Genomic DNA, 26,931 nt, shown 5'->3' with positions numbered 1-26,931 from the left:
TGATATCTAGATCATCCTTATGACGTTTTATTAACTTTTATTTTACTGTTTATCTGTCCTTGATATTACTTTTAAAAATTAACAACCAGTATAAAAATCCATTTAAACACATTTTTCTATAGGTTATGTCTCATTTTTATCGCCAACTTATCCCAGTTTGAAAGCTTTGGACAAAATTTAACCAAACCGGAAGTGATCTGGATCTTCGTCTGGGGCCAAGGTTTCGCGTCACAACCAGGTTAAAAGATTGTTACATGGTCCTGAACCACTTTAGAAACATTTAAAGCAGCAACTTCAATGGTAAGAAATTGGCAACAAATTGGTGCTCATGGCAGACCAATATCATCTCAAACAGTCTGAATCATCCTTAAGGTCAAGATCTAGTAAATGACTTCAGACTAACTTTTTGGTGCTAGATCCATTATGACGTCATAATCAATTTTAACTTTCTTTTTCCCGTACTTTACTGCTCTAGTAGAATTTTGTAGAAAATAAAGTACTTTCATAGAATTCAATTTGAAATCATGTGAAAAGTAATCCCGATACCTATATTCAATTTAATATTATTTTAAAGAAAAGGCCAAGAACATACAAATTATCGTTTTCTGAGAGACTGTAGGCAATCTGGATGCATTTCTTTGTCTGATATGGAAAAAAACTCCCGTATTCATGACTAGTTTTCTTAATTTTCCATTGAAAATGACAGTTTAAAATATGATTTTTCGTCTTATTCATCTACAAATTATGCCCCGAAACACCTTATCTGACCAAGCTAAAGTTATAAAGCACCATTAAAGGAATTTATTTCTCAAATTTGAGAAATCTGTAGGCACCTTTCATTTACTAGATCTTGACCTTAAAGAGGTACACTTACTTGCGTAACGCCCAAGGAGGGTCTAAGTGTTGACAAAAAAGGCATCTGTGTGATGCACTGGCCTGTCAAATACCCGGATAATCCCATTGAACACATTTGGGACTTTCAAAAGGAATGTCCAAGCCCCCCCCCCCCCCCCCACAATTTCAACGGTTTAGATAGATCCATGCAGTAGGTGTGGCAGCAGATAGATCAACCTCCTATTCAAGGGTACATAATATGCATGAGAAAAGGATGTCTTCCAATAATTTGAACGAGTGGTGGTCTTACTCCATAGAGATTATTTTATGTGAATTTTCATTTTGAGGGTACATCATGTCCTTGACACTTTGCTTTAAAGTCTGACGAGATACCTACATGAAATTTACGCAACATCGAACTGAAATATGCATCATCAACCATGAATTAAAGAAATTATTTATTGTATGCATTTGTTCTTTATAACTTAAAAAATGTTAGGTGAACACTTAGAAGTTTGGTTCAGTGTATATGTCACTTGTAGCTTTATCACTACTGTACAGTCTATATGTCACTTATAGCTTTATCACTACTGTAGTCTATATGTCAATTGTAGCTTTATCACTACTGTACAGTCTATATGTCACTTGTAGCTTTTTCACTACTGTACAGTCTATATGTCACTTGTAGCTTTATCATTACTGTACAGTCTATATGTCACTTATAGCTTTATCACTACTGTACAGTCTAAACATCAGTTGTAGCTTTATCACTACTGTACAGTCTATATGTCACTCATAGCTTTATCATTACTGTAAAGTCTATATGTCACTTGTAGCTTTATCATTACTGTACAGTCTATATGTCACTTGTAGCTTTATCATTACTGTACAGTCTATATGTCACTTGTAGCTTTATCACTACTGTACAGTCTATATGTCACTTGTAGCTTTATCATTACTGTACAGTCTATATGTCACTTGTAGCTTTATCATTACTGTACAGTCTATATGTCACTTGTAGCTTTATCATTACTGTACAGTCTATATGTCACTTATAGCTTTATCACTACTGTACAGTCTATATGTCAGTTGTAGCTTTATCACTACTGTACAGTCTAAACATCAGTTGTAGCTTTATCACTACTGTACAGTCTAAACATCAGTTGTAGCTTTATCACTACTGTACAGTCTATATGTCACTTGTAGCTTTTTCACTACTGTACAGTCTATATGTCACTTATAGCTTTATCACTACTGTACAGTCTATATGTCACTTGTAGCTTTTTCACTACTGCACAGTCTATATGTCACTTATAGCTTTATCACTACTGTACAGTCTATATGTCACTTATAGCTTTTTCACTACTGTACAGTCTAAACATCAGTTGTAGTTTTATCACTACTGTACAGTCTATATGTCACTTGTAGCTTGATCACTACTGTACAGTCTATATGTCACTTATAGCTTTATCACTACTGTACAGTCTAAACATCAGTTGTAGCTTTATCACTACTGTACAGTTTATATGTCACTTGTAGCTTTATCACTACTGTAAAGTCTATATGTCATTTGTAGCTTTATCACTACTGTACAGTCTATATGTCACTTGTAGCTTTATCACTACTGTACAGTCTATATGTCACTTGTAGCTTTATCATTACTGTACAGTCTATATGTCACTTATAGCTTTATCACTACTGTACAGTCTATGTCACTTGTAGCTTTATCATTACTGTACAGTCTATATGTCACTTATAGCTTTATCACTACTGTACAGTCTATATGTCACTTGTAGCTTTATCATTACTGTACAGTCTATATGTCACTTATAGCTTTATCACTACTGTACAGTCTATGTCACTTGTAGCTTTATCACTACTGTACAGTCTATATGTCACTTGTAGCTTTATCACTACTGTACAGTCTATATGTCACTTATAGCTTTATCAGTACTGTACAGTCTAAACATCAGTTGTAGCTTTATCACTACTGTACAGTCTATATGACACTTGTAGCTCTATCACTACTGTACAGTCTATGTCACTTGTAGCTTTATCACTACTGTACATCTATATGTCACTTGTAGCTTTATCACTATTGTAAAGTCTATGTCACTTGTAGCTTTATCATTACTGTACAGTCTATATGTCACTTGTAGCTTTATCATTACTGTACAGTCTATATGTCACTGGTAGCTTTATCATTACTGTACAGTCTATATGACACTCATAGCTTTATCACTACTGTAAAGTCTATATGTCACTTGTAGCTTTATCACTACTGTACAGTCTAAACATCAGTTGTAGCTTTATCACTACTGTACAGTCTATATGTCACTTGTAGCTTTATCACTACTGTAAAGTCTATGTCACTTGTAGCTTTATCATTACTGTACAGTCTATATGTCACTTGTAGCTTTATCATTACTGTACAGTCTATATGACACTCATAGCTTTATCACTACTGTAAAGTCTATATGTCACTTGTAGCTTTATCACTACTGTACAGTCTATATGTCACTTGTAGCTTTATCATTACTGTACAGTCTATATGTCACTTGTAGCTTTATCATTACTGTACAGTTTATATGTCAGTTGTAGCTTTATCACTACTGTACAGTCTATATGTCACTTGTAGCTTTATCACTACTGTACAGTCTATATGTCACTTATAGCTTTATCACTACTGTACAGTCTATATGTCACTTGTAGCTTTATCATTACTGTACAGTCTAAACATCAGTTGTAGCTTTATCACTACTGTACAGTCTATATGTCACTTGTAGCTTTATCATTACTGTACAGTCTAAACATCAGTTGTAGCTTTATCACTACTGTACAGTCTATATGTCACTTGTAGCTTTATCATTACTGTACAGTCTATATGTCACTTGTAGCTTTATCATTACTGTACAGTCTATATGTCACTTGTAGCTTTATCACTACTATGCAGTCTGTATGTCACTTGTAGCGTCATTGTTACTGTAGTCTATATGTCACTTGTAGCTTTATCACTACTGTACATTCTATATGTTAGCAACGATAATGTAGCCCTCTCCATTTTTTTTTTGTAATCTGATGTTTCCCCCACAAAAAGAAAAACTCACACAGGCTTCAGTTGATACTCATCTAATATTGATAAAAGTTTACTATATAATCTAAACCATCTAGTCAAAATCTACATGTTATAGAAACAAGCTGCAAATGAAAATATGAGAATCAATCTCAACTTTAAATTGAACAATGATATATGGCAAATAGTTTATTGGCACTAAGCAAAGCCTCTCATATAATGAACATGATTAAAAAAAAATGTTGCAATGCATGTACAAACAGATAATCTGGAATCAAGCAACGTTAGAGCTTAATGATTATTTATGCAACTTGATATCACTGGTAAACAATTTTTACAATGATGGTATCAATAATGCTGAAGAATTCAATAAAAACTCATAGTCTTTACATGATTTTGATTATAAATACCAGTTCTTTTGTTAAGAAGCATCAGCTCTATAATATACAGTATACTTAAACTGACATATACAACATGTGCATGCATATACATTGTACATATCATCAAGTGACCACAGTCACTATTTGGAGGACCAAAAGTTGGGGGGGGGGGGGCAGGCCTTCTGGTACTGGAATTTGTCTTTGTCTCCTAATCTTATCAGGGCCTCCATTATTAAGAGGACCAGAAGTTTGGAGGAAGTAGGCCCTCTGGTGGTGGAATTTGTCCCTGTCTCTGTATGCTAGCCTTTATCAGCGCCTCAAGTCGAGATACAGGGCCACCTCCTCCTGATGATGCTACTGATTTCAGTTTCGGTAGAAATTCACGTATCAATATATGAAGCATTTTCAAAAATTGTTTTTTATATTTGTGAAATAAAGCATGTCCTGTGACTTCTAAGAGGTCAAACACCATGGTAGCCGTGATATCAGGAAGAGGCTGAATGTTCATCACCCTTGACAACCATATCCAGGCATGCTCAACTCCGAATGGGTGATTACTTTGTTGCCGAGGAGGAGAAGAGACCATTACGGAGGTGTATAACCTCATGATTCCTGACATTCGCTTCAGAAATTTGTCCTGTTTTTCAACGTTCCCATCACTGTCATATTTGTAGCCCAGTGCTCTGTCAAGATACATAAATTTCAAAGCATGAAATAAAGAATAAACCCCAGTATTTTTTTTTATTTTCTTCAAATTTATCTACATTACATAATATCAAGATATGAGCCAATAAAGACTACAGGTGTATGTGAATTATCATTTTGTTTTATAATTTATTTTTGTTCTATTATGATCTTTGGACTACACACTGTCAGGTGGATTTTGTTCAGAATTATTCATCCAGTTACAAATTTATAACATCTTTACAATTTAGTCAAAAGGTAGCTTGAAAACAATTTCCATAATTTTTAATTTCTTCAATTTATTCATTTGTAACAGACTTTAATATTTTGCATTTCAAACTTTTGCAATGTGGTAGAAGAGAAAAATACTATGAAAACTCAAGTGATACATTGCTTACTTTGATATTTATTATATTCTGATTGTGTACGTACCTAACTTTGACATCTTAATGTGTTCTGATTTTGTACATACCTAACTTTGACATCTTAATGTGTTCTGATTTTGTACATACCTAACTTTGACATCTTAACGTGTTCTGATTGTGTACGTACTTTAACTCTGACATCTTATCATATGTTCTGATTGTATACATACTTATGGTATTCCTCTGTTGATTGCTGATCCTGCCGGGGGATGTGGTAGGGGACAGTGTATGGACACAGGGAGTGGAAGTGAGCCAGAAGAAGGTCTCGGATGTCTGGGTGCTGTGCCAGTAGCCCCACCGTCACAGCCGCCAGAGGGAAGGCAGACTCAAAGATAGATGATACCTGCTCCTCACCTTTTCTCTTTTGAAAAGTAAGCAACAGAACATAAACATTAGGCTTTTTACAAATTACACTAGTAATGAGACAAAGAGCAAATTCAGTTCTTTTAAACTTTTCTTAATTTTCTGTCTGCATGTATTTCAGAAAAATTAATTAATATATAAGTCAAGAAATAAAATCATTAACATGTATATGAAAATATTTTCAAAAATAAAAAAGGCAAGAACACCACATTAAAAATCGTACATCTATGATATTATAATTTCAATATCTATATATATATATACTCCCATAATAAAGCAGAACTTTAACATCTCGAACATGGATATCTCAAATACCATGGGTAGGTTGAAGTTTTTTTAGAAGTCCCAAGCACTTTTTCTTGAAGTATTTTACCCTCAATATCTTGAACCTTCGGGTACCTCAAAGTTTTTTCCCGGTCCCATCCAGTTCAAGATAACAAGGTTTGACTGTACTTGGTTAAGAGAGAGATCTTAATTGAGAAAAATGAATGAAACACTCACCACTACCATTTTAGCAATGAGGTATTTACAGAATGGTAAAGCAGCTGGGTGGTCTCTGACTGAGACTCTTTTATTGGTTATCTCCACTTGCTGTCCCGAGAGTAACACTAGGAGGCGCTGTAGTTTGTCTCTAAGGTGAGCCCCACTGACGGCTGATATAGCATTGACAGGGATGTTCACTGCCTTCTGGAGATCAAACTTCATCTTCTTCAGCTAAAATCAGCCAAAGATTAAATAAATATACATGTATTGCAATTTTCTAAGTGTTCGTATATCATAAGACCGATGTACATATGAAATACACATACTTTACTTCACAGATAAGTCTAACAAATGATGTATAGCATAGCTCCATACCTCCATATAATTTGGCCCCTGTAATGGGGGCTCATTTTATTTAAGGGGGTGAGTCTTGGATGAATATTTAAACTGTTTAAGACAGATCAATTGCCATTACCTTCCATTCAATAATGATGTAGTTCAAAGGTTGCTAGCAATTGTTAATCTAAACTAATAAGACTACACTACAAGTGACAGGAATTACTTTTCTTTGATTGATCACTGATTGAGTCTACTTGTTTGACTAACCATTAGTTGATGAGGCTTCTTGTTTGACTCTGACTGACCATTATTTGAGCCTACCTGTATGACTTTTTATTGATCATTGGTTGAGCTTACTTTTTTGACTTTGATTGATCAATGGTTGAGCCAACCTGTATGACTTTTTATTGATCATTGGTTGAGCTTACTTTTTTGACTTTGATTGATCACTGGTTGAGCCTACTTCTTAGACTATGATTAATCACTGGTTAAGCATACTTGTTTGACTTTGAATGATCATTAGTTGAGCCTACGTGTTTGACTTTGATTGTTCATTGGTTGAGTCTACTTGTTTGACTTTGATTAATCATTGGTTGAGTCTACTTGTTTGACTTTGATTAATCATTGGTTGAGCCTACTTCTTTGACTTTGATTAATCACCAGTTGAGTCTACTTCTTTGACTTTGATTAATCACCAGTTGAGTCTACTTCTTTGACTTTAATTAATCATTGGTTGAGTCTACTTGTTTGACTTTAATTAATCATTGGTTGAGTCTACTTCTTTGACTTTGATTAATCACCAGTTGAGTCTACTTGTTTGACTTTAATTAATCATTGGTTGAGTCTACTTGTTTGACTTTAATTAATCATTGGTTGAGTCTACTTCTTTGACTTTGATTAATCATTGGTTGAGTCTACTTGTTTGACTTTGATTAATCACCGGTTGAGTCTACTTGTTTGACTTTGATTAATCATTGGTTGAGCCTACTTCTTTGACTTTGATTGATCATTGGTTGAGCCTACTTCTTTGACTTTGAATGATCATTGGTTGAGCCTACTTGTTTGACTTCAATTAATCATTGGTTGAGCCTACCATTGAAGTCATTGAGTCATCATTAGTTGAGCCTACCATTGAAGACTTTGACTGGTCATTTACCAAGCTTACCACTTGATGACTTTTGATTGGTTATTGGTAATTCCTTCCTGTGGTGTGGTGGAATTTGAATGGCTATTGGTTATTCCTATCCATGATGTGGAGGAATTTGATTGGCTATTAATTATTCCTACCTGTGGTTTGGAGGATCCTGATGGCCTATTGGTTATTCCTACCTGTGGTTTGGCAGACTTGGATTGGCTACTTGTTGTTCCTACCTGTGGTATGGCAGAATCTGATTAGCTATTGTTTATTTCTACCTGTTGTGTGGAGGACTTTGATTGGCTTTTGATTATTCCTACCTGTGATGTAGAGGATTTTGATTGGCTATTAGTTAATCCTACCTGTGGAGTGGAGGACAAGACCTGTATGGCTGCTTCTGCATCTTTTAGCATTTGTTGAAGTCTGGTGTACTCTTGGAATGCTTCCATGTCCACACATAAAACTTCTCCCTCTGTAATACAAGTATAGTCTATGAAGGGTGTTAAGTTATGAATAACTAGCATAATGGCAACAAATAAAAACAGAGCATGATAGATACAACTTATTTCCTTCCAGGGGTGATAGGGAAATACTTAAATGATTCTAGGTCAGTCACTCAAGTAAATATTTTGCTTCTATGGGTGGTTACTGAAATTTTAAAGTGCCTTTCCCGGGTACCTCATATGTTTTGATGAAATAGCCCTACTGTATATACTCACCTCAAGTTAGTTAACTTATAAGTCGGATGTATATTTGCAGATTACTTTGGAGGAAATTGCCACTGACTCACTTATAAGTCATTGCATTTTTTGCCAGAATCTGTTCCGATTTCAGATTAATATTTTATTGAATTTACCCATGTTTCCAAGTATATTTTGGGATATGATATCTATATCTGATCTTTTATTAACAATTCAAACAAATATAAGATCATTAAAAGCTGTAAAAACTTGAGTTTTATGCATATGGTATCCTTAGATCTTCCCTTCCTGCATAAGATAAAATTCTGGCCTTTATAAACGATAAATGGATTTGTTTCAAATTAACTATATTTCTCTGAAATATACCGATATTTCTAGAACTTTCTTTTACGTTGGACATAGAGTTTTGGACCAAAATTTATTCCCAAATATTTGACTTATAGGTGAGTATATATGGTTAACTCATTTTTAGTATATACATGTAAAAAACAGTCACTGATGGCTACAATACAAATGTATTAACATGTACCTGCTGGTCTGATTTGTGTGACTGGTGTAGGAGCTGCGGTAGTGGATGCCACTGAGACCCCACCTGTTGCCCCCTGTGTCTCTTGGGTCACTGTTGAGGTTGCTCCTGGTATTGGAGTGGAGGAAATCAAAGGCTGACCAGGAGAAGCAACCTTCAAAAAAAATAATTAAGTTATGCAGTTTCAATGCCAGTTCTGATGTAGTGCAATTTATCATTTTTTTTCTAATCTTTGCACTGATGGTATTTCACTGATGTATTCTTACAGAAGAGGCAGCCTCGGCTCGCTTGCTAGCCTCTTCCTCTGCCTTCTTCCTTGCCTCCTCCTCAGCCTTCATTTTGGCCTCTAGTGCCTCCTTCTTCTCTTTCTCCTTCACTTCTTCTGAAATCATAAAATCATCACCATTTAAATACATTCTAAAGTTGATAACATTTTTTCACAACAAAAACCTTGTATTGATTAATATTTCGCACTCTCTCTGGAGATCTAAGATGTGCCTAACACTTACGTATGGACTGTTTCACAAAGTCGTGGGTGTTGGATAGAAATCTGAAGTTTTCTGAGATTGTGATGAGCTGTTGATTTGTTATCTCTGGTTTGCTGTCCTCAGGGGATACTATCTGTTGTGACATGTTGTACCTCTGCTGAGCGCTGTGAATGCCTTTAGCTACACTCTCTGGGAGCTTGGCAGCGTAGGAATTGTACATTGTTTTCACTTTGTCTAGGATAGTCTTGGAGTCACTCACAATGCTCTTGACTTTCTCCAACGTCTTAAGCCTTTCTGCCTCTCTGGTACAGAAAAATGAATATATAGTTCACATGAAAAATGAGGAAGGACAGAGGTAAACTAAATAATCCATGTTTTTCAAGCAATTAATCAACAGCTTTGAACATGACCCACTTTTCCATTCTATGAGAAATCACTAAATAGTCTACAGGTACACATAATCCTCAATGCCTCATTTAGTGTAATGGAGCAATAGCTGCACAGAAGGACATGATAAACACTATATGCCCCAGCCATATCCACAGCTGTGCTTAAAAAGGGAATCAAATATTTTAATTTTTTAGGCCCTTCTTAACTAGGGATGCGCGATTTTATCAGTATACCAGTATATCGTGATTTTATATTGCATGATACATAGACCAAAATACCGGTATTTTGTACATATTTATAAATTCCAGAAATTATTCATTTATTTCTTGGAACTTACAGGAAGTCTAAAAAATTTTGAAAAAAGTTAAACTACCGCATCCAAACATGCGTCATATTAAAAAAACAAAAATGAAAAAAAAAGTGAAGTTATGTTTTTACAGCGTATTTGTAAGAAAAATTATAGAAATTCATTTGAAATTGTATTAAAAATTCCACGTAGAAATATCACGATTTTATCGTTATATTTTGGGGAAAAAATCGTGATATATCACGATACGAAATTTTGGGCGATACCCATCCCTATTCTTAACCACTGAAAATTTAATCTAATCTATTATTTTGATCAAGGACTAAATACATGTATCTGTCATGCTCTCGTTGAACAAATGCATGCACTGTACATCAAAAGACAAGTACTGATATTTTTATAACAAACTAAGTAAAATAAATACAAACTTCTTCTTCATTTCTTCTTGAATCCTCTCTTGTTTCTTTTCCACCATCTAAAAAGAAAATCAATCAATTTAAGACTAACACAGTATAAAACCTAGATTTATAAGTCCTGTCATCTCTTTGTTTTTCAGATTTTTGGATAAACATCACACATGTTTAGGAGTACAAGGACTTATAGTCATAAAATATAGTCATTTAGTTTGTTTTTGTTTTATATATACACTTTTTCCCTTATATTTCAACAATAATTTAACTTTAATTACTACAGCAGACAGTATTAATACAATGTGATAGTTAGTTTAATTACTGTACATGTACATGATATAAACAATACAATATGACATTTAGTCATTGTATATGTACCCATTATTAACAATACAATGACATTTAATTAAACTCACTACAGACCTTTGCATGATGAATATAACCCTGTATCATTTTCATTTGCTTTTCCAACAACTCTGCTGACCTGCAATAAACAATTAATATTTACATTTCTCGGTATGAGAAACTATCATACTTGATTCTTCAAAGTGAATACTCACTGCCAGTGAGTCACTGGAACAGATTCTTTGTACATGTAAATCTTTAATTACCTAGATTTTTTTATTATCTATGCCCCACCCCCTTGTACCCCTGCTTCTCTTTTGTTTTAAAGCATTGCCTCTGCCCCCTTTTCCACTGCTTCTTTCTTTTCACTCTTCCCTTATTTACCTCTGCTTCTCTTTAGTTGTGCATTCCCCCTGCCCCCTTTTAACCCCTGCTTCTCTTTAGTTGTGCATTCCCCCTCCCCCTTTATTACCCCTGCTTCTCTTTAGTTATGCATTCCCTTTCCCCTTCTTTACCCCTGCTTCTCTTTACTTATGCTCCCCCTTTTTTTACAACTGCTTCTCTTTAGTTATGCATTCCCTCTTTCCCTTATTTGCCTCCATTTCTCTTTAGTTATGCATTCCCTTTCCCCCTATTTTGACCCCTGCTTCTCTTTAGTCATGCATTCCCTTCCCCCCCCCCCTTTTTTTTTTACCCCTGCTTCTCTTTAGTTATGCATTCCCTTTCCCCCCTTTTTTACCCCTGCTTCTCTTTAGTCATGCATTCCCTTTCCCCCTTTTTTACCCCTTCTTCTCTTTAGTTATGCATCCCCTTTCCCCCCCCTTTTTTTTTTACCCCTGCTTCTCTTTAGTTATGCATTCCCTTTCCCACTTTTTTTTTAATGTTTCTCTTTAGTTATGCCTTCCCTTCCCCCCTTTTTTTTTACCCCTGCTTCTCTTTAGTTATGCATTCCCTTTCTCGCTTATTTACCCCTGTTTTTCCAGCTGATCCATTTGTTTCCTTTGAGAGACTGCTTTTTCTTGTCTTCTGTTTTCATATTCGTTAATTTGCCTTTCTGCTCTCCTGTTGATTTTTCTCCCAGCTTCCTTAAATTGGCGTCTTTTCCTTTCAAATTCAGTCTGAAACAAAAACAGTGTAATTATTAAAGTTAATGATTTCACACCTCACTGTATTAGTAGTTCATATACTTAAGTTTAATATATTTTATCTTAATAAGTACATTTTAATTACAGGAATTTTACTCACTCTTTTTATATATCTATTTTTTTTGTTTTGTTCAATTGACCAACACACTTCCTATATGACTTGTATACATTCATACTTTGTGCAATGTTTTAAGTCATTAGGCCTAATACTTTTTTAACTCTAAAATTGTTAGCTATGTTAATATTAAATTTGTACTCAATTTAAATATATACTTCATTTATGAAGTATTTGAAAATTCAACATATGATAGTAACATTTCGAAATGGCAGCTTAAAATATGGAGGAATAACTCTGGAATTGTTTTTTGTTTTGTATGTGCAGAATAAATACACACTTTTTTGAATGCATGGATCAGTAGGTTTATGGTTGATCATCCCAATTTTTTTCAAATCATTAAGCTATAGACCTGCAGCAATTTTTTATTTACATATTTTAACCAAGTTATCTTACTTTTGACTCTTTAATACGTTCCTCTTCATAATCTTGAATGCCTCGTCTACTTTTGTTGTACTCAGGTGACACAAGAATCTTCTCTGATGCAGCCTTATCAACACATGGAAGATCCAATGGTTTCTCTGTCAGTCTCCCCTTCTTTTTGTGGTTATCTTTACAAAGATCATTACGGAAGCTTATTTTGATTTTACCCGCATTTCTATTGGTGTCCCCATACATAGGATCTGCTCTCTTGTTAGAGACCTGGATAGTCATATCACTGACAGGATGGTGATTCTCTGTGGTGAATTGGACTTTTGCCTTATTTGGTTTTTTGACTTTGTTTTGAATTTGAACCTTGAGGTTCCTGAAGCTCTCAGACATCTCACTGAAAATTATTGAACTGAATTTACATGTATATACATTTAGAAATTGAATAAAAAAATATGAAATATTCAATAAATCTGTATATAAATATGTTTGAGTATAAAATCATGTTTACCCACATTAAATATTAAATTCTGGGTTTTCTTTTGGGAACATAACCAGTTAACCACTGAGGTCAGACATATAATTGGAACAGTATATTGGAATGTAATCAACCACATTCCTTGACTGCTAGTTCATGAACTAGCTACGATCTTCCTTAGCTTACCTCTCTGACAATTCTTCCTCATCTTCATGTACGTAAAAACTATTCTGTGTTGACACCTCAGAGTGATGTGTGCTCAACTTTGGTGGTGACAGATATTTGTCAAAGTATTCCTGTATAAAATGAAACGATTCTAAAGTCTTCAAGCAAATAATGCCCTAATAACTGTAGATGTACCTTTTTTGTGTGGGATTAATTTACGCCATGCAAGTGGTCTCAAATTTTCTATTGAAATTAGTCACAGTGTACTTAAAGTACATTTAAGACATATAAAGCAGTCCAAGAAATCCATGTAGTTATCTATTAGTGGATTGAACAGAAATTGCAATTCCATTGATTTAGGATTCAGTGGAAAAAGTACATTTGAAGTAAGCCATCTTTGATAATTTTAATGTTTCATGATATAAAATAGATTAGCTGAGCAAACTAAATAATGAACAAGAGGCCCATGGGCCACAACACTCAAATGAGTCACCTTGGCCCTGTTATCAGAAGATAATAAAAATATTTTCCTAGCACAAATATAACCCCTCCTCCCCCGATCCATGATTTGAAAACTTGAATCAACATTTTGATATGAGGGTTTCATAGAAGTTTCATCTTTTCTTGCTCTTGAGAAGATTTTTAAATGACTTCACCAAATGTTAACTAATTTCCTAATTAATCCCCTTGAAAGAGAGAGTCGCCTTTCATTTGAGCAAACTTGAATCCCCTTCTGACATCAAGGGATTTTTTGTGGCAATATTAGTTGAAATTAGTGAAGTGGTACTGAAGCAGTCGAAATGTGAAAAGTGTACAGACAAAGCAAGACAAACGGACAACAAACACTCAGAACTGCCAACATTATAAAATGAGAAATCATAAAGCAGGTTATAAGGGGCCACTAGGGCATCCAGTGACAGCAGGACCCGAGGCAACCACACGTTCCGTCTACCACACACTCGGATAGATGCACACTGTTACTCCTTCTTTCCGCGAACAATACTAGACTGGAACCACTTACCATCTGAAGTTGCCTCAGCACCAACGTTAGAGTCCTTCAAGTCACAGCTGGACTCATACACGAGGTGCCAGCTGTCTACCAACATCTCCTAAGCACGCCAGTTGTTTTTACCTTTTTATTGTACATAGTGCCCTGATTGGGTTTTTAGCCTTGTCCGAAGCGTGGCAGTACCCAAGTATAACGCTCTACTTAGAGTTTGACTCGTATGGAAGAAGAAGAAGAAGGCCCTCAACCATTAGCGATTTTTATGAACATGTGATTTCTGAACACTCTTTGATCAGAAAAGCTCACTTGAGCCTTCGGATCAGTTAAGTAAAATTGCTTCAAAATGAAATGATCTGTGATAGTTGACTTTAGGGATCAGTTACTGAGTTTAACTAATAGCCAGCTTGTGATGATTTATCCAGACACTAGTTGTTGAAATTTATGTTTCTGGTAAATATGTGAGATTACCAAAATGTCTGAAACAGGCCACACATGCTTGAATTTCAAGGAAATAAATACCATGCCTAAGAAACATTTTATGTCATACATCATTTCGTTTCGATTTAAAACCCAAGCACCGTACCACAATCAATATTTAAAATACCTTTTCAATGTTAGGATCTCTTTCATATTTCAGCTGCCCCTTTGGGGAAGCCTTTAACTGTGATACAATACTTTTCATTGCGTCGATTATTTAATCTTTGTACCCAATTTCATTTTTGTTCTCTCAATCTCTGTTCACTTGTGCGAGGGAACTCGAAAGAGATCCGCCTAATATGCGGAAAAATCATGCAGTCTTGAGAAAGGGAAAAATATAGAAAAAAATCATAATCCTCATAGATGGTTAAAGAAAAAATAAAGTGACATCAATTAGGGTTTTTTTTTATTATTTGGAGGTAATTTTACAATACTTATGATTTTAAAATACTTCCTTTCTATATTTCGGATCGCAATACCTCACAGTCTCTTTTGTGCCATTTTAATTTTAGTGAGCCATATCAATTTCCTGTAATTATAATCGACGAAATATCAGAAAAATGGGGAAGAAACAACACCAAAAAGATAAATTGTAAGTATAAAACTAGCGAAATTTCCTTGTTCTCTTTACTTAAGAACTTACAGGATGAGTAGATGCAGACTAATTTAAAAATGAATAAAAGCGTTGCCTCATAATATTGATAAAGAGGAAATGTTACTTTGTAATTATGGGAATATCATATTTACGACAAACTGACCATCTATTTGTTTCTTCAATTGAACATATTTTACATTATACACAAGACAGAATTTCTAATAAACCACTCAATATTCTCATCTGTAAATAGCAGGTCCAGCACAATCCCCTAATATAGCTGTTTAGCATGAATTAACTAAATAGCTTTTTTAAGCTATTCAGATTGGCTTGATAAAGCTATTTATATGCAGTTTTTCACAATAATGTTTCTTGTAAGAAAAAGACAAAAAGTCGCAAGTATTTGATAATTCGTATATGCACTACGTAATATCAAAAACACAGCCCAAATCAAACATAGTTCTAACATTACAGCTTTCGAATACTTTCAACTCAAGCAAGAGATGTATTTCATGTTTGGATAACTGTAGAGTGCTGTGTGTTGAGGCATGGATAAGTATAATTGCTTCACATTGTGCTGAATTATTTCCAAATAAATGTCATGTTGTTCAGAATTGACCTCCTAAGTCCTTTATAATTTCATTCAAGATGTAACTGTGTGGTCACAAATCAAATTGCTTGATATAGCCCCAACACTTTTAGAACTTGGAGTACAATGTCTCTCAAGGAGATGCAATTTGATGAGTGATTTTTACATGCATTAATTTTATAGGAATTCAAAGCTGAATACTATCACTTTACAAAGGTGCAACTTTTAGTACACACAGAGTGAAAAAAAAGTGTGATAAAATAGCTAAATCAAGCTATATAGCTGATTAAATCTATATAGCTTAATCAAGACATTGTGCTGGATGTGTTTAATTAGAATAATTTAATAACTGTGTCTCAAAACATATTCTCACAACAGTTAGAGCATGTCCTATATAGTTGCATGTCCTGTATAGTTGCATTGAAGCAAATTATCTGAATGAAGTTGCTTAGAAATGTTTTGAGGAATACAAAATGAGTTACAGTGAAAATAACTACCAAATTAATTTGACAAACATTTTAAGCTTGTACATGCCTTCTACCTCCCCTAAAAATTAATCCATAAAAAGACAAAAATTTAACTCATTTTCTCAATGTTAATTAAATCCTACATAACAAGGTATAAACAGGTCACTGATAGCGATGCACTTGTTGATGTGACATGATTCCCTAAAACTTGATGCAGTTTGTATGCAGAGAGAGGCATATCAAGTTATTTTTCACAAAGAAAAGTGTATTTTATAATTAAATAAAATATTATTTGAAGATAATTAAGATAAAGTTACCTTAGATGCGATGTGGTTTTTTAAAATGATTTTATTCATATATTTTCCATGCACTTCCTGTTTAATTAATACTGCCATGTTTTTATATGCAGGTACATTGGAGAGTAATGTAAGGGTCTTAATAAACCAATCTATTGCAAGGGCATACACTCCATAGATCATATTGAGTTTTTACATATAAAATCTAGAAGTATTAAGATATTTGAACAGTGCTGTGATTCTGGTGAAATCTTGAAAATGAATTATTTCTATATTTAGTGCAGTTGACAAGCAAAGAATTCAGCATGCTGTCTTACAAATATAATAATTTTAACAATGAAATAGTTAAATCTATATAGGAATGTTGCATTTTTCCCAAACTACGATGGGTGTTGAAAATATTCATGAACTAAACCTTGATTTTTATGCCTCCATATCGAAGATTCGGGGGTACATAGTTTTTGCCCTGTCTGTCTGTATGATTGTCTGCAAAAACTTTAACCTTGCCCATAACTTTTGATTGGTTGGAGCTACGGCTTTCATATTTCATCTGTGTATTCCCTGTGACAAGACCTTTCTTTTGGTACCACCATATTTGACCTTTTGACCTTGACCTTGGAGTTTGACCCAGTTTTGCAATATTTTACCAAACTTTAAACTTGGCCATAACTTTTGAACAATTGGTGCTAGGGCTTTCATACTTCACATGTGTAATCCTTGTAACAAGACCTTCCTTTGGATATCAACAACTTTGACCCTTTGACCTTGGAGTTTGACTTACTTTTGGAAAACTTTAACCTTGGTCATAACTTTTGAACGATTGGTGCTTCTGCTTTCATCTGTGTATTTCTTGGAAGAAGGCCTTTCCTTGGGCACCATTAATTTTGACCTTGACCTTGATGTTTGACATACTTTTGAAAAAACTTTAACCTTTTCCATATCTATTCAGTGGTTGCTGCTAGGGCTTTCATATTTGACAGGTTTATTCCTCGAGACAAGACCTTACTTTGCGTACCAACATATTTGAATTGCATTTGAGAAAGTTTAACCTTTGCTATAAGTTGCCAAATGGGGGCATCAGTGTTTCACAAACACATCTTGTTAAATTGGTTATGCCCTTGCACTGTTGGAATTTATAAGTGACCCAAATACTGTAAGTAAATTTGCTAAAATGACTGCCACATTATGTGACAAGTCTAAATAGAAAATCTAATTGTCCTCAATTTGTAGTTAATAACCATATTACATTTGTCCGGTATAAGTAAAGTACTAAAAAGAATTGACATCCTGATTAAGAATGTATTTATCATCACAAAATAATTGTGCACCTTAACTGTATAAACAAGTTTTGGAAAAGCAAAATTTAATTCTCTGTGATGGCGCTTTAACAATTTTGTCTAGTGTAAATAGAAAAAGGACTGAATACAAGTTTTTTCAACATACGTAGTAAATCTTTTTCTTACTTTCATTTCACTTGTCTGCACTTTGTTCAGTGTTTTAAGCTTTGACATTTTAATTTAGGATTGATAATTTTGATGTGACAGGTGTATAATGAAAAAAAAAATCAAATAAAATGACTGTAAATGAGTATGAATGCAGATGTAAATGATGTTCAGAAATGTACTAGTAGTATTGATTTGTAAAACAATTATTCATGTTCTATCTCCTTAATTACAATTTTAAAACTTGTTTATCTTTTGAAGTTGTAACATTTTGAATATCATAAAAATTGAATTAACTTGGCAATGTAACCATGCAAATTGAGATTACCTAAATAGTGGAGGTGATATGTTTTATTGAAGATATCTCACAAATACAGAGTGGAGGACAGAATTTGGAGGATACAAGGGGCGGTCAGCTACAGGAGAGAACTCCAAATTCAGGAGACTTCCATTCAGTTGCTGCAGGTAACTTCTTAAATTAATGAAATAATATTTAAGATATACAGCAAACATTCATTTCAATTTTTAATGACATTCTGAAAAATTGCAAAATATTAATTATATTGTTGGGGTTTTTTTTCCAGCCTCTCATTCCAGCCCTTTGAAAATCCTCTATGCACAAAGGAGGGTGTTGTTTTTGACTTGATGTAAGTTTCTTTAAATGTTTGTGATGTATAAACATATTTGTATGGGTTTTTGCATATGTTTTTGTTTGTTTATTTAGACTTTCTATCTTAGTGTGATTTAGAATTTCAGAGGACCATCAAATGCAAAAACCATTTGATATTTAAGTGAAGTTAGCAATTGTCATATTTTATAATTGATTTCAAGCAAATTTTACAGAGACAGTGTTTTTTCAGCACAGATAAATAATGGTCACAGAACCTGCCTTTTAAATATTGAGCACAGATTTTATTACAAATCAGTATATGAGCTTATGGATGTCAGGATGATGAGCAGGCTTTACCTGTATTTGATTAAAGATCATTATTTTCACAGCTGTCCTCATGAGAATTATTTCTCTAAATGCAGAATTTATGTACAATATTTGAAATTTTTTACCATTTCTAGGAACATTGTACCATTTCTAAAGAAATATGGAATAAACCCAGTAACAGGAGAGGTACGCTATCTTCATTTTTTAAGTTATTCATTTGACTGGTAATATATTGTAATCATGTAGTGTATGTTAATTTTGTTTGTATTGCACTTATTTTTACAGAAACTCAGTGCAAAAGAATTGATCAAGTTAAATTTTCACAAGAATGGAGATGGTGAGTGAACTTTTCATATAGTAAGTGATTAATGATTTACATTTTTAAGTCAAACTTATCAACTTATATTTTTTTCTGCAGGGAAATATCACTGTCCAGTCACATTCAAAGTATTCAATGAGAACACACATATTGTGGCCATCAAACCTACAGGAAATGTCTTCTGTATGGATGTAAGCCTCCCCCTTTTTTTCTCTGACTTAATGTATTTTCTGTGATGATATGACTTAACAGTAGAAGTAATCAAATTTGGTAAATATATATTTTTAAAAAAGACAAAGCAAACTATTTTGATTTTATTTGATATACATTGGTGGAATTAATTTATTTTTAATGTTTTGCATTCCAAAATTTGATGTATTTTGTACATAGATTGTCTATTTATTTGGTCTATTTTACTGTTTAATAAGATTCTAGTGATGATTTGATATCAAGCAGATTTGATTAAAACGTATATCACTTGTAAACACTAATACACAAACAACTGAAATTTCAGGCTGTTGAAAGACTGAACATAAAACCCAGTTTCTTCAAAGACTTGTTGACAGATGAACCATTTACAAGAAAAGATATCATCACCATACAGGTAAGATGATGGATTGATTGCTAAATTAATAACCTCTATAGAACTGAGCTATTAAACCTAGGAAAATCATATTACAATATATCAGTATAGTCTATATTGCAGTAATTTTGCATTTTATCAAATTCTTGTCTAACAGAGATCATTTGTATAAGATTTACCTGAATCATCCAATTTTAGATGTGCATATGACCTACTGAACTCCTAGCTTTTATACTAATATCACGTGTACAATGTAATTATTTTAGACCTAAAAAATTCTTGTATTTTTTTAATATTTTTTCATTTCAAAAATTTAGAGAGAGTTGACATGTGCTTTTTTAAAACTTATCAGACAGCCAGTAATTACTGCAAATATTGTATTGCACAAACATATTGCAATACATCATATTGAACTATCACAATATTGCATACTTTTACTCACATGTATTTGTACACTGTATATACATATTACTACATATTAGTAGTATATACATGTGTCATAAGACATGCTGTAGTGAGGAATCTTTTGTGCCAAACTTTGTACATTTTATTTTAACCCCTTCTCTACCACATCGGTCAATATGACCGATAGCGTGTTAAAACATGACTTCACGAAAACAGAAAATTAATTTATAATGATATGTCAAAAGGTCTCCAAAGTCGCTTAAAATGCACTGGTGGAGAAAAAGTTAAGAATAAAGCTTTAAAAAAGGGAACACAATATATGATAAAAAAACAAGTGTTTAAAAAACAGAGAGCAATTCCAAACATTGGCAGAGGAATGAAACAAACCACACAGTGTGTAAATTATGGATAAACTTTATTCTAAACACTGGTACATTTTCTTGTTTTTCAGGACCCAACAAATGTGGACAAATTTAATTTAAATACCTTCTATCATGTAAGAAAGAAATTGAAGTATGGAGATGAAGGTAAATTTAATCTTAAAATATGTACTGAAATTTTTTCTATGAAATTTTGCCAAAAAAAATTGGGAGTAAATTTTTATGCTTTACATGTAAGAGTAAGTCAGGTATATTAAGCTTTATTTGAACAAAAGTTTATAATCTATCCGTAGATGATGACGCAGCTCGGAAAAATCCCATGTATCATCTGAAGTCTGTGAATGCGGAAACCCGAGACGTCCTATCAGAACTCGAGAGGGACTATAAACCAGCAGTAGGACTCTGACATTATAATTAATAAACAAACTGACAAGAATCAATTTATCTCTTACAATTTAAATTTGAAAAAAGTAAAAGATAAGTCTGTGAAGATAATTGTATACATTGTCCATACATGTACTGGGGTAGCTTTTGATAATTTTAAAAAATCTTTTTCTTGTAATATTCAGTTTTCATTTCAATGTAGGAAAAGAAAGATGAAGAAAAGAAGAAGGCTGACTTTCTGAATGCTGTATGTTTTGACTAATTTTTACAATTTAGCATTATAGTAATTATTTTTTTGTTCAATACAGACATATAATTACAATAACAACTTTATGTTACAGGCCCACTACTCCACAGGGCGTGTGGCTGCCTCTTTCACATCGACAGCCATGGATCCCACAACTCAGCATGAAGCAGGTACTAATCATTAATCTATAATATTCATCAGTGTTTATTTGTCAGTGTTTTTTTCTCTCTCCAGATTAGTTCTTCATAAAATCCAAAGGTGTTTATTTTTTTTTTTATCTTTTACCAAGTTATATTTAATAGGGTTTTACAATCATTAGAGTTTTGAATACAATGTATTTCTTTCCAGCCATCATTGATGAGGATGTTTTGAGATATGAAATTGTGAAGAAGAATGGGAAAAAGGGCTACGTGTCGTTGATTACTAACTATGGTCTTCTGAATCTGGAACTTCACTGTGAAATGGTAAGTCTGGATCAAAAGTTCTACACAGTACGTCCAAATAAAGCAGCTACCCTCAGCAGTATCAACTTGACCAAGTCTGTCCAAGAGCAGATACATGTGCAATAATTGAATGAACTTTCAAGTTGATAGCATATACCATTTTCAAAGAATGCATAAGTGATTTCAGCTTCATAGTTTAAACAATGTAGATGATAAGTGTAGAAAAAATTTGTAACATAAAGTTAATTGACTAGCTTTTCTAAATTCAAATTTCGTCAACTTTGAAAGTGATCTAGTGACTTTCGTAATAAATACTGTACATGTACCTTGATTTATAGGTGCCCAAGACCTGTGAAAATTTCATTAAGCTTTGTCAGAAGGGTTACTACAGAGACACAAAATTTCATCGACTTATTCGAAACTTTGTGGTAAGAAACATAGTTATTTTACGGTATTTTACTCCTCTTTTTTCCTTTTTTATTTGTAATACCAATATATGCTTGTGATTTTTTGTGGTTTACATTTCATGTTACATTGATTTATGTGTTTTCCATTTATAGCTCCAGGGTGGGGATCCAACAGGCACGGGAACAGGTAAATATAACAGTTGAACTAGCACTGTCCTAATGGGACTAATTCTCCCAAAGGCAACTAAAGAATGAGCATACTTTGGGTCATGACATATTCTTTGAACTTAACAACCTTTAGGTCAAGTTTGATCTTCTAATGTTATGCCTTTACAAAATTATGATGTGGATTTCACTCTTCGAAATCAGTAGTTTTAGAAATATATGTATTCTCTGGACAAAAAAGTCTATGGAGAGACATATGGACATGGGGATTCCAGTACATGTGTATCTTCCTAAACTTCTTTTGTTTGCGTATAAAAAAAAGAAATTAAAGTTGCAGTTAATTCGAAACATTCAAATTACTTCAGCAATTTGTTTGTTGATGTGTCCTGAGAAGATTTTGACTCAATTGTAGGTGGAGAATCAGCTTGGGGAGGAGCCTTTAATGATGAAATCAAACCCAACCTATCTCACACAGGCCGTGGTATACTGAGCATGGCCAACTCAGGGCCAAATACCAACAAGTCACAATTGTAAGTCAAATCTAACCTAACCTATCTCACACAGGCCATGGCATACTGAGCTTGGCCAATTCAGGGCCAAACACCAACAAGTCACAATTGTAAGTCAAATCTAACCCAACCTATGGTATACCGAGCATGGCCAACTCAGGGCCAAATACCAACAAGTCACAATTGTAAGTCAGATCTAACCCAACCTATCTCACACTGGCCATGGCTTACTGAGCATGGCCAATTCAGGGCCAAATACCAACAAGTCACAATTGTAAGTCAAGTCATATTAAACCCAACCTATCTCACACAAATCAGTTTAAAAATAGAGAAAATTTAAAATACAATCAGAGAATTACAATAAAACAGATATAATTTATAATTGGATTACAAAGATTAATGTGCTCTTTGTTTTAGCTTCATCACCTTTAGATCAGCAAAACATCTTGATGGAAAGCATGCAATATTTGGAAGGTAGGAACAAAACATCGTTGTAAAGCAACTGTATTAAGCCATTTTGAAATTAGTTCTTGATATTAAGCATTTTGTCATTTTTTTTTGTCTTATTTCAGAGTTGTTGGTGGTCTGGATACATTGGACAAAGTGGAGAAGATTGAAGTGGATAAGAAAGACAGACCAAAGGTAAACAATCACGTGTAATCAAGGTACAGCAAAGGAAGACAATCAGTGTATAACAAAGGTAGACAATCAGTGTATAACAAAGGTAGATGATCAGTGTATAACAAAGGTAGACAATCAGTGTATAACAAAGGTAGACAATCAGTGTATAACAAAGGTAGACAGTAAGTGTATAACAAAGGGTGACAGTCAGTGTATAACAAAGGAAGACAGTCAGTGTATAACAAAGGTACACAGTCAGTGTATAACAAAGTAGACAATCAGTGTTTAACAAAGGTAGACAATCAGTGTATAACAAAGGTAGATGATCAGTGTATAACAAAGGTAGACAATCAGTGTATAACAAAGGTAGACAGTCAGTGTATAACAAAGATAGTAAGTGTATAACAAAGGTAGACAGTCAGTGTATAACAAAGGAAGATGGTCAGTGTACAACAAAGGTAGACAGTCAGTGTATAACAAAGGTAGACAATCAGTGTATAACAAAGGTAGACAATCAGTGTATAACAAAGGTAGACAATCAGTGTATAACAAAGGTAGACAATCTGTGTATAACAAAGGTAGACAGTCAGTGTATAACAAAGGTAGACTATCAGTGTATAACAAAGGTAGACAATCAGTGTATAACAAAGATAGACAATCAGTGTATAACAAAGGTAGACAATCAGTGTATAACAAAGGTAGACAATCAGTGTATAACAAAGGTAGACAATCAGTTAACAATGGTAGACTATGAATGTATAACAAAGGTAGACAACTGGAGTATAACAAAGGTAGACAATTGGTGTATAACAAAGATAGACAATTAGTGTATGTTTAATGTAGACAATCAATGTATAACAAAGGTAGACAATCAGTGTATGGTAAATGTAGAGAATCAGGGTATAACAAAGGTAGACAATGATAGTCTATCAGAGTGTAACAAAGGTATATATCAGATTATAACAAAGGTAGACAACCAGTTTATATCAAAGGTAGCCATCAGTTTAAATCTAAGGTAAATGATTGATTCATAGATAGATAGTATTTCTGTGTACAGCAAAGATAGTCATTCAATGTACATGTACTGGTAGATTGATACAAACACATGCATTTGTTTCATTGTAGAAGGACATTGTGATTGAGGATTGTCGTGTTTTTGTGAATCCGTATGAGGAAGCAGATGAAGAGGTAAATCTTCTGAATTTACCTGTGGAGAAATTTTAATGTATATTCAGATTAATTTAAGTGAAAACATGAAGTTGAAATTAAATTTCCCAACACTGTGGTGTGAAAGGTATGAGATGGAAATACTCATGTTTTAATTATTGTCAGTTGGCATCAAAGAGGGAGGAACTGATACAAAAACAGGAAGATGAAGTGGCAGCAAAGAGGAAGTATGTGTACAAGAAAGAACCCGAGGATGACACCCCTAAAACTTACAAAAAGGGAGTTGGAAAGTACATCAATCCTACAGCACTGTAAGATACATGCATTACTCTAAGTTTGGATCAAAATAAATTTTTGTTGATGAAATTTTGCATAGGGAATTTTTTTTAAACAACCTGTACCCTTCCTCAATGTTCATATATAGTTTTTGTCTGGTTATTATTATTTTGTGTGTGTGAAGAAGAAAAAAATCAACATCTATATATGATTATTTTTTTTAATCATAATTGAAGGTTATGGCTGCCATTGCCGATTAAACAAATTTTACATGTATAAACATATATGTGGATACAACTTACACATAGTTTGTTTGTTTATTACTCTCAGACCATACAATGGTATAGGAGGTACATGAACAATTTTACATATAAACAAAATACAAAGTCAAGTGCAAGAAATGTTATTGTAATTAACCTTAAATACACAGTAAACAGACAAATGGAAAGTCAATATTATTGTATTTACAATGTTTATTTTACAGGAAGCGGTCAGCAGAGGACACTCCTCCCCCCACAGTCAAAAAGAAAGCAGCAATTGAGGGGGCCAAGTTTAAGGACTTCAGCTCCTGGTAGAGACAGAATCACAGAACTCTGAATAAAATCTGTTTATTTCAAATTGAAAGTCAAAAGGCAATGCGAGAATTTTCTCATTTCTGAAAAAAAAACTATGAGTTGCAAATATGTACATTTTGATGCATACCAAATTTTTTTTTGGTGATATACATGATTATGTACAACATGTGAGTATAGTAAATAAATGTGATACATCTGTTTTGTGCTTTGGATATTCCTAATTGTCACCCGCTTTTGTGAAAGTGTATAATGGCATTTTTGACCCTGTGACCTTGACCTTGTAGTTAAAAAATTTTAACATTACTTTAAATTGGTCATAACTTTTGAATGAGAAAGGATTGGGCTTTCATATTACACATGTACATTACCTGTGACAAGACCTTTCTAAATGTACTATGACTTTTGACCCTGCGACCTTGACCTTGAAGTTTGACCTACTTTTCAAAACTTTCATCTTTGCTCATAACTTTTGATTAAGAAGAGATAGGGCTTTCATATTTGATATGTACATTACCTGTGACAAGACCTTCCAAATGTACTATGATTTTTTACCCCATGACCTTGAAGTTTGACGTACTTTTCAAAAATCTATATTCTAACATTACTTTAAATTGGTTATAAAATTTGAATGAGAAAAGGTAGGACTTTCATATTACACAAGTACAGTACTTTGATAAGACTTTTCCAAATGTATTATGGTTTTTGAACCTGTGACCTTGAAGTTTAAACTAGTTTTCAAAAATTTTAATCTTTACTTACCGGTATAACTTTTGATTAAGAAGAGATAGGGCTTTCATATTTGACATGTACATTATTGTGGCAAGACCTTTCCAAATATACATGATTTTTGACCCCTTGAAGTTTGACCAAGACAGTTACAATATGCCATAAATAATGGCATCCCATCCACTAAGACACCCAAACGGGGACCACAATTCTTTGAATTTGCTTGTTTGCTTTTGAATACACTGTAGTTAATACTAATTTTTTTTTAAAGAAAAGAAGGGATGTGGCTTCCCTTCTAAATCCTACAAAATTGACCTGTGAGATAGATGTATCAATTAATCCCAGTCAGAGTAAGGGTTGGTGTATTTATAGTGTAATTCCTTACCTGACAAGTTAAACTAGAGGTACATTACAATGTGGATAAATTCACAGAATGATGCCTCCACTCCACATTTTCCCAAATGACCTTGATGGTAAGTTAAACTCCTAACATTGCATCCTTGAGTTAACAATTTGTCTTTTATTATTTCATGCTTTCATTGCATATCTATTCACCTTGAATAGGCTTACCAAGGTCATGACATCAGGTCAGGATATAAGCAATCTTCATGTGATGTACAAAGTGCCAGTATTTCTCAAAACAATGATTAAATGGAAGAGATTAAACATCTTTTAAAGATTCGAAATTAATTAATTTAACAAGATTTCTGAATGATTTTAACCTCTCATTTTGTAGTGACCTTTACATATGACAATGAGT

The 26,931-nt window shown here is 33.6% G+C and overlaps 2 protein-coding genes across 2 annotated transcripts; one reads left to right on the top strand and one right to left on the bottom strand.

Annotated features, from left to right (window-relative positions):
* Positions 1–3,947: 3,947 nt before the first annotated feature.
* LOC133197721 (mRNA export factor GLE1-like) lies at positions 3,948–14,914 on the bottom strand. The gene is made up of 13 exons (XM_061333899.1): positions 14,766–14,914; positions 13,177–13,286; positions 12,540–12,909; positions 11,853–12,001; positions 10,962–11,022; positions 10,557–10,603; positions 9,453–9,733; positions 9,210–9,325; positions 8,947–9,097; positions 8,079–8,188; positions 6,261–6,473; positions 5,567–5,757; positions 3,948–4,970 (listed from the first exon to the last, which is right to left on the bottom strand). Exons 1-13 carry the CDS (start codon positions 14,841–14,843, stop codon positions 4,520–4,522), a joined length of 2,328 nt encoding a protein of 775 aa, XP_061189883.1. The 5' UTR covers positions 14,844–14,914; the 3' UTR covers positions 3,948–4,519.
* A 254-nt stretch (positions 14,915–15,168) lies between these two features.
* LOC133196712 (RING-type E3 ubiquitin-protein ligase PPIL2-like) lies at positions 15,169–25,643 on the top strand. The gene is made up of 20 exons (XM_061332571.1): positions 15,169–15,230; positions 18,388–18,492; positions 18,612–18,674; positions 19,099–19,150; positions 19,250–19,301; positions 19,383–19,474; positions 19,798–19,887; positions 20,723–20,798; positions 20,945–21,045; positions 21,238–21,282; positions 21,377–21,452; positions 21,631–21,746; positions 22,064–22,153; positions 22,286–22,319; positions 22,710–22,827; positions 23,224–23,280; positions 23,379–23,448; positions 24,553–24,615; positions 24,760–24,905; positions 25,355–25,643. Exons 1-20 carry the CDS (start codon positions 15,199–15,201, stop codon positions 25,443–25,445), a joined length of 1,569 nt encoding a protein of 522 aa, XP_061188555.1. The 5' UTR covers positions 15,169–15,198; the 3' UTR covers positions 25,446–25,643.
* Positions 25,644–26,931: the final 1,288 nt, after the last annotated feature.

The sequence above is a fragment of the Saccostrea echinata genome, unplaced genomic scaffold (assembly GCF_033153115.1).
Source record: "Saccostrea echinata isolate AGI-Se365-2 ecotype Australia unplaced genomic scaffold, CSIRO_AGI_Sech_v1 ptg000030l, whole genome shotgun sequence".
NCBI lineage: Eukaryota > Metazoa > Mollusca > Bivalvia > Ostreida > Ostreidae > Saccostrea > Saccostrea echinata.
The sequence above is the reverse complement of the archived record's forward strand: the minus strand, read 5'-3'. Positions and strand labels throughout refer to the sequence as shown.

Bases quoted from the DNA above. Each gene is read 5' to 3' on its own strand.
- LOC133196712 (XM_061332571.1), top strand. From the start codon at position 15,199: ATGGGGAAGAAACAACACCAAAAAGATAAATT. The intron at 22,320-22,709 runs GTAAATATAACA...ACTCAATTGTAG, and splicing joins TCCAACAGGCACGGGAACAG to GTGGAGAATCAGCTTGGGGA. The intron at 22,828-23,223 runs GTAAGTCAAATC...TCTTTGTTTTAG, and splicing joins AATACCAACAAGTCACAATT to CTTCATCACCTTTAGATCAG.
- LOC133197721 (XM_061333899.1), bottom strand. From the start codon at position 14,843: ATGAAAAGTATTGTATCACAGTTAAAGGCTTCCCCAAAGGGGCAGCTG. The intron at 8,189-8,946 runs GTACATGTTAAT...CTTGTATTACAG, and splicing joins CACACAAATCAGACCAGCAG to AGGGAGAAGTTTTATGTGTG. The intron at 6,474-8,078 runs GTAGGATTAACT...GGCTGATTTTAG, and splicing joins TCTTGTCCTCCACTCCACAG to CTGAAGAAGATGAAGTTTGA.